The sequence below is a fragment of the Aptenodytes forsteri genome, unplaced genomic scaffold (assembly GCF_000699145.1).
Source record: "Aptenodytes forsteri isolate BGI_AS27 unplaced genomic scaffold, ASM69914v1 Scaffold14, whole genome shotgun sequence".
In the NCBI taxonomy this organism is placed as follows: domain Eukaryota; kingdom Metazoa; phylum Chordata; class Aves; order Sphenisciformes; family Spheniscidae; genus Aptenodytes; species Aptenodytes forsteri.
In genome coordinates, this window is record NW_008794457.1 from 1791997 (window position 1) to 1803629 (window position 11633).

Genomic DNA, 11633 nt, shown 5'->3' on the forward strand with positions numbered 1-11633 from the left:
GTACCTGAGCTGGACTTTCACCCCCTGTAAAACAGGGCAATAGTGATTCAAGGCTGGAAACAGAGCGGAGAGGTGTGAGAGGGTGTTGGGGGCATGCTGCTTTGTAGCAAACAGCTACCGAGCTCTGCAGCTGGTCCTGAAGAGGCAAGAAGTGAGCAGAGAGAGGGCTTTCTGGCGAGACCTTCAGGGGTGGTGAGGGAACACAACCCCGTGCATGGGGAGGCAGTGGTTTTCAAAGCTGTAAAATGAATTGCAATCTGCCTGCTCTGCAGCATTGTTTGTTCCAGACAGATCTCATCGTTAGCCTAGCCCATTTTACATATCCAGGTCCTCATCCAAAACGCAGAGTCTTTTTGTGGACTTCCATCGGCTGCAGATCAGGTCCTACCAAAGCATGCCCAGCAGGCACCAAGCCCCGAGACCAGCTCTCAACCTGGCTCACGGCGCAGTGCAACGGGGGAACGAAGACTCAGGGCAGGAGGGTACAGCACTGAGAGAGGCAGCACCATGGGCGAGAAACACCAAACGCTCTGCAGCAGAATGAGGGGGAGCGGGAGCTCGCGTTACCGAGGGGCTCATTGCTGACATATGGGTTTGGGAATCTGCCAGAGGTCAGACCCTGTTTAAGTGCCAGAAAGCTGTTTTGGTCACTGGCTACTAACAAGGGGATCATTCTGGCAAAATTCAAAGCAAACCTCTGCACCTGACCAGCTAAAACACAGGGACAAAGATCAAAAGGTCTATTCAAAATCAGGACAGCAGAAGGGGACAGTCTCACCGACAGCTCTCCCCCAGCACTTGCTGGTGTTCACGCCTTACGATATGAATGATAAACGGCTGGAGGTCACGGAGAGTTTGTGCTTTCCCCCAGCTTGCCAAGGAGATGAGTGACCAATTTCTGCAGGGCTTCAGCCCGGACCACCGAGACGCGCAGCACTTCCTCGTGGTTGGCTTTCTCTTGACTGTTGTAGCTCATCACCACTTTGTTGGTGATGAGGGAGATCCCAAGGACTCGGAGGCCACAATGCCTGGCTACAATTACTTCTGGGACAGTGCTCATGCCTACGGTAGGAGAGGAAAGGACCAGGATGAGTCAGGATTTACACCAAAACAAGATCTCTCCAAGGCTGCAAACCACGATCCTACCTTCAGCGCATGCCCTTGTCTCGTTCCCCCGTCTCATTCCCCCACAGCGCTCTATTTCTGAGCGATGTAATAGTTAAAGGCTGCGATACTTGTAAGGCTGTAATAGTTGTAGCACTACATTTACAACCCTGCTCTGCACAATAAACCACCCACATTTGATTCCTGCGCACTACGTCTCTCTCCCCAAGACGTGTCAGACTGCTTGCAGCCTTGCTAGGAGCAGCACTGTTGTGCTGTGTCATTTGGCTCTTCTCTTCCTCGGCTAAAAAAGCCATCGCAAAGAAAAAACGGTTTTGTGGGAAGCTGAGCTCCTTTCCTCACACGATGAATCCACAGATATTAATGAACAGACTTCCATGAGCAGCTTCAACGATGCAGGGGTCAAGCTGGAGGAATGATATGGATGATAACGCTTACCTTCTTTGTATGCAGTTAGGAAGATTTCCATAATTACCAATCCCTAAACAACCAAGACTCTTACGGAGGGCTGCTTTGTAGGGAAGAGGCACAGTGAAAATCCTTACAGTGTCAGAATTTAAAAAAATAATAGAAAAGAGGGCTTTATTTCTGATTGGGCCCCACTCAGTCCTGCTGAAGTCGAGCCATCTGAGCGTGGGAGATTTGTGTTTGGGAAATAAGCACAACGTTGTGCTGGGACCCCTGTCCTGGGCAGCCATAAGCACACAGGCTCTCTGCAGATCCATCCTAGGAGCTGCACTAAGCCACTGCAGAAGTAAGCAGAAATACACAGAGCTCATTTCTCTAGGCCCAGGAGACTTAGAGAGTCAAAGACTGAAGAAAGTCAGCCTTGAGCAGAATTAACTGTTTAATCCATGTGCCCAACCAACCCTACCAGCCCAGCGCAGCCAGCTTACCTACAGCATCCGCTCCCAGCGCCTGCAGCACACGGCACTCGGCAATGGTTTCATAGCAGGGACCGGCCAGCAGACAGTACACTCCTTCTCGGATGAAGCTCAGAAAGCCCAGCTCCTGTGCGCTCTCCATCGCCAGGCCGAGCAGATCTTGTTCATAAGCATCTGACATGCAGGGAAACCTCACTCCAAACCTGCAAGGCAGTAAAGGGCAGAGCCATGCCGATATTGCTAGCGCTACCTTCCCTCCATCAGTTCAGTGATGCTCACCCTTTGGAGAAAAGGGAAATGTTAAGGGCAGACCTGCCACGGATGCAATCTCTCTCATCCCAGCCTCATCATCAGCTACTTCTGCCATCATGACATTCCTGCTAGATCTAATCACCCGAGACCCTCAGCATGTAGAGGTCACGGCTGTTGGAAGGTCTGGCACCACGTTACTACCACACAAACCCTTCGGGAACGGTCTTTCCAAGGACTCCTGTCTCCAGAGAGCACTGATGGTCAATTATCTCTCTCCCCAGTAACTGCCCATGGTGACTTTTAAACATTGTCCATCAGACAGCTGCTGCCCTTTGCTTCTCCTGCACGACAGCTTGCAGACAGGCTCCCTGCGGCACCGAGTCCCAACGATCATCCCAGTGAGGGAGTTTGAGCAGGGCCGGATGGAGCATCGGTCACACTACATTTAAGGTTCATCACAGCAGGCAGCTACTAAACCAGGCTCACGAAGAGGGATGCTCTGTACCACAACAGCAAGGGCTGTCCTGTCACTGCGTTAACACCCACGTGCTTGAAACAGAATCAGAGTTGGATGCACTGGACAAATCGCGTGAGATTTGAGTCTTTCCCCTTTACTGTCTCATTTGAAAGGCCTCAAGGAATGACTTTCTTTGGAAGGCAGATGAACAAAGCTTGCTAGTCAGAAAATACATCCCAGGAAAGAGCATCCAGTTCTGCATTTGGTTCCTGGCATGGCAAGATCACACCAAGTACAAGCTTGGAGGCTCTTCTAGGACAGAAGTGCAATCCAACTGCCCATTTGAGATGCCCCAGTAGGTTCTGCCTGCCCCTCAGCTGCCTCTCCAGAGCATGCACGCATCCTGTAGGTCTTATATTGCACCTGCCAGCCCCAGGGAACGGGTATTGGATACTGAGCAGAGTGTCAGATGGTATTAGATGTCTACAGTTAGGCAACAGCATGCCATTCTAGGTGTCCTCCCTTGCAGGGAAATGGGGAGAGCAGCACATGTTGGAGCGCCAGGGCGGTATTTTAGGTAGCCTTCATCCTGTGCTTCAAGGCTGGGTCTCTTGCTTGCTTTGGGTCTTAGGGTAACAGCTCAGCCCTGCTCCTGACCGAGCAAATCCTACTACTGACTCAAGGAGAGCAGAAGCAGATGGCAAAGACTGGTGTGCTGCTGCTGAGGAAATCTGGAAAATAAACTCCCAGCCGTGTTCACCAACTCAGTTCAGTAGAAGTGAACCACGTCCCTCATCTAGGCTATTAAAGCTCCTGCTTGTTTACATGTTCTTCCAGCTGAATGTTTAGAGTAGTAGGTGGCTTATTTATGTTTATAAACACTGAAATATCATATAAATAAAAAACAAACTTTCCCATCTGGTCTAAGGTAATAAGTATTCATCACCATGAAAATTGCTTCTCTTTCCTGAAGGATGGCCAGCAATGCAGAAGCCGATCTTTAATTTATTAAATTCAATCCTCAGATTCTTGCAGTATATTCCCTTTCCACATCACTTCATTGCCCCTAGTTTTACTCTGTTGCGCTTAGGTAAATCCTTCCTGGTGGCTGAGCTGGACTGGATTTTAGAAGTTTGCTCAGCTAAAGCTCTGCAATACTTTGAAAGCTGATTCATAAAGACCTTTTGCCCATTTTGATGCCTCGGTCAGCAGTACAAAAGTCACCTCCCAGAGCACTGCAGTCTTCACCGGGAAGCTGCTCTTGGGAGGCAATGAGACAGCTATGCTGCCTTTGAACGTTGTCCAGATGCAGTTATGGTTTGGCTGGCGTTTCTCCTACTGTTCCTGAGCGATTACGCAAGTCCAGAGAGCTTTAAACACTCCTCCACGTGGCTTCTGTGCTTTTGACCGTTTCCTCCAACTCACACCAATACCTATGAAGACGTAAAGATGTTCTGCTTCAGATGGGTGCTATCCTCTCGCCATTTGAATCGCAGAACAGCATTTATTTCTCCTGAGGTAGCTGCTAGCACCTTTCAGCCTTCTTCAGAAGCAGGAGCCAGGTCCGGTGTTACATCAGGAAGGAACTAACTTTAACTGGAAGCCAGGCAGACCACCTTATTCTCAGCCAGAACTTTTTTTGGAAAGGTCCCAGGACAGTCCAGGTGCCTGCCCTGCAAACATGTCCTTTTTTCAAGATGAAGGTACCAACCCAACAATGAATTTAACTATTGTCTAAACTCACTCTTTGCTGATAAACTACCACCTCCTTCACCACCTCTGTTGCTTGTCCTCTGGCTTCACACACCTGGCTTTCATCTGGCTTTCATCTGCCAGTTTGGTTAGGAAATAATTCTTGCTACTGTTACCTCCTTATCACAATGCAGCCTCTTTTTCTTTCCTGCCATGAGACTCTTGACAGCCCGGGATCTTTACTGCTTCCATATCAATATGGAACTGCCTGATGTGCTCTCCTTTGCTCAGCCTGAATCTCCAGGGGATGTGTCCTCACGCTCTTTTTAGCCCCATTTGAGAGTCAAAGAGCTTCCTTTTGTAAACACTGGCCCATCTGGCGTGTCTCCTCCCAGTGCTATGACCTTGCTGGTGCTGGTTGCCTTCCACCCTACCCATCTGATGGTGCCTTGGAAGGGTTTTAGGATCATAGATTAATTCAGGTTGGAAGGGACCTCAGGAGGTTATCTAGTCCAACCTCCTGCTCAAAGCAACTCTACATCTGGTGGCAAATGCAGTCCAGGGGTGAAGATGTGTCACAAGCCCGTCTGTGCACCGTCCACAGGTTAAGGATCCTGCTACACAGCTAGTATAGGAAACCTGACTTCCCAGCTCAACCAGCAGCAGGTCACTCTCGTAGATCTAGAGGTGTCCCAAGAGGCTGCCAAGACAACCACCTCTCAGACTGATGCCTTCAGTGAATACATGATGTTAACAAAGACACCCCAGTTTAATGACCTGGGTACAAGGGTGATTATCAGGAGATTCTGAGGTTTTATCTTTGCTCTGCTATCAACTTACTGCCTGGCCTCTGTCGAATCAGTTCCATCACACCAGAAATGGCTGTTGCTAAATGCGGGCTGGAGATACCGCAGTTCACCAGACTGCTCAATTAAGAGGAACTATCAGAGAGAAGGACTGACAATAAGAGGCAGCAGCGGGTCTCTTTAGCAGATGGTACGGCTGGCCACATCAGGAGAAGGATCAGAAGCCTACTTTTATAAAACAAAACCCTCTGGAGGTTTGCATATAAACTCCTTATAGGCTTATAAGAGTAAACAACCACCAAGGAAAGGTGCTTGGGGAAGGCAGGGCAGGTGGCACAGCACACACAGCTATTGCTTTAACTTTTCCCTCGTGGGTACCCGGAGCCAAACTCTACCTCTCAGTAAATATTTGCCAGCAGGGGCAACTGGCAGTCCTAGCCTGTGGCCGGAGAAAGAAAGGATTAAGTGGTAACATGGGGCTGATGCCTTCTTACCTCTCATCGTTTGGTCCACGCAGTGGATTCTGCCCTCCTAAGCCAAACATGCTGATGTGGTCCCTTATGAACATGATGTCCCCCACTTGGAAGTGGGGATTCAGTCCCCCAGCAGCATTTGTGACAATCAAGATCTCCACCCCCAGGAGAAAGAAGACCCTGATGGGAAAGGTGACCTGCAAGAACCAAAGGCATATACGCAATGAGTATCGCAATTTGTAGACAGCTACTACTACCACATTTGTAGTATCGCAACTTGTGCACAGCTTACATGATGCAGAGAAGGGTCTATGTGAGGCTACAAGGAGACAAAACAATTTTTTTTTCCAGTTTCAAATTTTCCTCTAATTTAAATAGAAAGAATTTTAATGTTTTTTTAAACATATTAAAAACTAATCTTGAAATGAACACCATTAAAATTCAAGCCCACATTTCCTACAGTTGCACTAAGGTCAAATAAATGCGGTACAAAAAGAATATGCAGATAATTTTTCCTCGCTGCCAAGGTCTTACAGAGATCAAACCACTGCGCTGATTGAAGTAACTACTTATGCACATGGACTGAGTGTAATTGATAAACCAGCTTTTTACAGCAACGATGCATTTCACAGAAGCATAGAGATTATTTTATTCATTTCATTTTATTCACGGTAGTTCACTTCAGTGACCTGCTCACCCAAAGTTAAGGAACAATTGGGAACTGGAAAAAGTTTTTTTTTTTTAAAAGTTTGATTTTGCGAGTCAGGAAGGAATTGGGATGATATCTGCTACCTCCAAAATGCTAAAGCTGTGACCAGAAAGTGTCCTAACTATGGATGTCACTTCTTTAAGAAATGAGATAATTTTAATAGACAAACATGTTTTGCTAAACTTAGTTTTGCATCAAGTGCGTTTAAAATAGTTTTGCTCTACAAAAAGTTGAGTGGTGCCAAGTATTGCAGTTTATATCCAAAGGCAAACTGACCTCAGCCACAAGCAAAATATCAAAGCTATCCAAATAAAAAAGAACACACAAAACTATCCGCCAGTAAATAAATATTATTGGTGTTTTCTAACAGAAATGTACATACATGCCTGTTAGGTAACAAACACAAATATTCTCATACTTCTATATGTTAACTGGGAGGGTATACCAAGTTACACTAGCCAGGGAGTTTTTTCTAGGGAATAAAAAGCTGTAAACTATACAAATGCAAAAGAAGATTAAAATAGATATATTCTTATCACTCAGCGTTTCCTGGTTGCTGACTTAAATCATGATTAAAATGACTGAGTTAAAGCACGCAAATTAATCTGCCTTGTAGGATATACTGTTTTGCCCTGCGAGTATAGCGTGGCTTGCCCCTTTGTGTGGCTGCGCAGCATCAGCTTCACCCAGCAGAAGCTCCCTACCTCTTGGTTTGAACTCCCAATTTTATTTTTTTGGGGAGAAAACTAAAATCTAAGCAAGATTCATTGCAAGAGCAATGTAAGTTCATTGAAAGAGCTAGGCTCCTGCAGCTAGATATCAAAGCAAGCAGTCACTTTTGCATCTTTTACAACATATCCCCCCGCTACGTGAATGATTTTCTTAAGGAGAACTCACCGTGCCAACAGAGTATCCTTCGTAACAGTGGAAGCGTCCCTGCATACACACGCAGGGCTGTCCGTTCAGCTCCCCAAACACCAATCGGCCAACGTGCCCCGCAACTGGAAATTAATAGAGTGTCAGTTTAGTTACAGGTCTTGAGGTCTTTGACTTTAGAGGGATTTGTCAGTTGATGATTATGCATTACAGCGGGGCCAAGCGCTGCGAAACCGGGAGCTGAAAGTTAAATAAATACCACAGCACAGAAATAGGTAGGGTTTTTTTTTTTACTGTGAACACACATTTCACCACTGAGGGAACCAGTTTGTGCAGAAATAGGAATGTTTTTTTTTTTTACTGTGAACACATTTCACCACTGAGGGAACCAGTTTGCAGACCAATGCCAAGTGGTGCACATTAACCTGAGTTATCTCACTGTAACAGGCTGTTGCAGGCTGCCGATGGATGGGTTGCTGATGCCCTGGGTTGCGCTAACCTGTGCTCCGTGGGAAATGAGGGATGTCCTCATACAGAAAGACTGTCTTGTTATCCAACACATCGGCCAGACCTCCCAGTCCGGATCCGCAGATGATGGCGGTCTTTGGGCGCTGGACGGTACGGGCGCGTAACCAATCCGCTGTTTCCTTATACACCTCGTAGCTATTTCTGCAAAAGGAGAACATGTCAGTAAGGCTATCAACCCATCCAAAGAACAAGCTTCAAAGGATAGAAGTCCTGAAAAGGTGCAAAGAAAAAAAAAATTCGTTAAGACTAAAATAGTAGGAGCCTCACTGCTGTTATTGAAGATGTTTCACTTTTAATCTCATGTCTTTTACTCCTGGCCAGAGGCAAATCATTTGAAACCTCTTTGCCGGTTTCATTCTATAGTGGAAGAATGGCTAATGATACCTAGATCACAGAAACATCACAAGGCATAACCACTCCTGCTTCTGATGGGCTCCGGTCTCTCCTGAGTTACTGAAGGAATGCAAAAGCACGTTAGACTGAGAAATCGCAGCCTATATATGTGTGCACACGGGGATGTCCAACCTGTGATGGGGAAATACAAGAGGATGGAAGTCCAAGGGCACCTGTACAGCACAGCTGGGATGCTGTGCTGCTGGAGGAGTAGACATTGTCCTCTGCAATAGGTGGACTACTGGGACATGGGGCAAGCATCATCTACAGAGATGGAGAAGTCAATCTTCGTAAGCGTTGAGTGCCATCAGCTCCCAGTGCTTCCTTCTGGGGCTGATAACACATCTCAGACATCCACCTCCTCAATACCTTGTGGTTTCAGTACAGGAAGCTAAACATGGAGATCTCATTCACCCTCTCCTCTCCCACAGGGTGGGCAGGAGGTCACACCTGCAGTCTCGTCCTAGGCGAGAGGCCCAGTGACATCAGTCTACATCAAAACAGAAATTAAGACCAGGAATCCGGGCTCCTGGGCTTATGTTGTCTGATTTAAGAGGGGGGCTGCTCAAATAGCTTGGCAAAAAATATGTCTTATCCAGTGCTGAGGCACATTGCTAGAAGGTGGGATAGAAGTTGGCATTACACTGCCTGCTGTGTATCTGTCTCATGGGAAGAGAGTGGACTTCAATTTTTTGGCCTGTCAGTCCAGTATTCATCATGCATTAATCACAGTTTTGAAACACAATCAATAGCAGAATAATCCCATAATCCTGTTTCCAATAGGACAAGGCAGATATCTTCTGAAAGTCAATATCAAGGTTGATTGGAAGCTTCTTCAAAAGCGAGGGTACTGATAGCATTTCTTGGTGGCAACTCAATCGTTACCATTGATGAGTAGAATTAATGACTGTATACGGTAGAGGACTAGGTCACGGAGTGAACCAACACAGGTAGGGGCAGCAGGTTCTCTATATGAAAAGCTGATCTGCTTATTAAGGGGTGAGAGAATCAGATACCGCGAGGTTGAAGGTGATGTAAAATTGACTGGAGATGCTGATAAGCAGTCACCGTCTGCTTCATCAATGTTTCTTTTTTTTTTTTTTTTTAATAAATTTTTTTTTTTCCAGGGGGCCAACCCGAGGTTGAAGGTGATGTAAAATTGACTGGAGATGCTGATAAGCAGTCACCGTCTGCTTCATCAATGTTTCTTTTTTTTTTTTTTTTTTTTGAATATCAAGTCTCGATTCCAGAGGTGCAAACCTGAGTCACGTTGTGATTCTGCTGCCTGCAGGGGACATAGAGAAAAGCTTTCGAAGTGGTGCTCTACGATCCAGGGGGTCTCAGACCACTGATGAACAGGATTTGACGGTCAGTATACAACTGGTTCCTCTAACTGGAGTATCAGATATTCAATTAAAGGATCTCAATTCTATGTTTATTCTTCCTTTATACCAACAAGGTAAGTAGTTATTGCACAGGCATCTTCTGTGAGCTTTTTCATCTCCTAGCTCTCCAGCTTCTGCTATAATTCCTGTCCAATGTCCAATACATCAAACTTACGTTCCTAGATACAAACTATGATGTCAAAAATACCCGAGTACGTCATAAACCTGCAATCCAGTGAGAAGAAATGACTTCTGTATTCATGAATTAAAACAGAGAGTCATTCAGCTGAAATACTTTTCAAAGGAGAAGTCTGGAAATGAGAAAGAGTTTATTTACCATAACATATTGTTGAATTTTCCAAGTGTACCATGAGCTCCTGATATAAGCAAAACTGATGAAAGTGACATTAATGAAGCCTACACTTGACTGACTGTATCATCCCTTGCTCCCAGAGAAAAGCTTTAAAAGTGCTTTACATAGATTAACGAACGATCCCCCCCCAATTTCTCTGTTGAATAACTGTAATCCTTGTTTAGAAATCAGAGGGAACCAAGAGAATTTAAATGTAATACCCAAGCTTTTGATGTACCTGTGGCAGGCATGAGAAAAGAACGAGGTCACCAGGATCTGCTCTTCCACTTGACCACTAATCCCCCTTTTTTTTTTGTTTGTTTTTTTTAAAAGGTGCATACACCCTTGCAAAATAAATTAAAAAATGGATATTATTCCCATATTCCCAGAAAATTTAGGAATGTGGGATGAATCTGATTCCATGTCTGCTGAAGACATTGGGATTGACTGAGCTGTGCTGAGTTTGAGGGAATTTTTTTCCTTCTAAACGGAAGACGTTAAAATATTTCTTATCCAAAGAAGTAAAACTGCAGTGCTGCGTAATACTTCTTGCCCGAAAGGAGCTTCAGCGGGTGCGCAGGGGCCTTGCGGAGCCCTCTCCGTCCCAAAGGCTTTGGACAGACCAGAGCTGTCCCCAGTGCTGAGAGCACGGTGATGCCAAAATTAGTCTGCAGTGCCCTGCTTGTGGTATTTAGTTTTCAGAAATCTTGCGGATGCACAGCATCAAAGGGGACCGGCAGGCACGGATAATTTCTGGATATGAAGGAGATACCCGCTCAGCGGGAGCAGAGGGGGAGTTTGACCTGTGGGTCACCACATGCAACATTGAGCTTGGGACTGCATGAGCCCGAGGTCTGTGCAAGCTTTTTGACAGCCTGAATTAATACATGTAGCACAAAGCCCCCTCTAGCTACTCTGTCTCCAACAATGCACACCTAATAATAGTGCTCGGTAGCATCACTTTGGATTAAATCACAGGATCAGCTGAAAACACAATCCCCTTTATTGTGATTGCTGTCATCCACTGGAGAAACGCATCTGTTGCAAAACACAGGACTGTCACCGATGACAGATCTTTTACTGCATGAAAAAACCCCCACCCACATTGTGCTTCTAGGTTTGGTTGAAAGCAAATCCATGTAAAAAGCAGACGTTACGTTTCAGAGGGGCATAGTGCCATACGTATTTGCAGCGTATGCCTCTCCACACCACGATATTTGCCTCTTCTGGCCCATAAGCTCTCCCAAGGTCACCTGCTCATTGCCATATTTCATAATACCAGCACCTGACACAGGCAGATGGCCAGATTCCTCTTCACTAATAAGGTGTTTACTTCTGACCAGCACTTGCCTGACATTTATTGAGTGCCCAGTAAGAAGAGGAAAACAAGGCGAGGAAAAGCGATGCAATTTCGCTAGCCCCTTCCAGCTTGGATGTCTGTGCAACCCCTATTTCACAGCACCTTACCTGTCTTCCTCAGCATAGGCCATCCTCCTCCTCTCTGCTTAACCGAAAGAAGGGGATGGTTGCTGGAAATGGAGCTGCAGGGTTTTATTTGACCAAAGAGCAGAGGCCCATTGAACCTGCAGAAGCTGCTGCCGTCTCTGGCGGTGAGTCAGGGAGGTGTGTCCCAGCTTCTCTCCGCTTTCCCCAGAGCATCTCTAATCCCCGAGTAGGAGGGGCATGTTCAGGACATCTGCT

General features: G+C 46.2%; 1 protein-coding gene across 1 annotated transcript; it reads right to left on the reverse strand.

The window, feature by feature from the left end:
• Nucleotides 1-844: 844 nt before the first annotated feature.
• PNP (purine nucleoside phosphorylase) lies at nt 845-11422 on the reverse strand. The gene is made up of 6 exons (XM_009290850.1): nt 11400-11422; nt 7774-7943; nt 7296-7399; nt 5711-5886; nt 2022-2212; nt 845-1062 (listed from the first exon to the last, which is right to left on the reverse strand). The coding sequence occupies exons 1-6, from the start codon at nt 11420-11422 to the stop codon at nt 845-847; spliced, it is 882 nt and encodes a 293-aa protein (XP_009289125.1).
• Between the last annotated feature and the right edge of the window lie 211 nt (nt 11423-11633).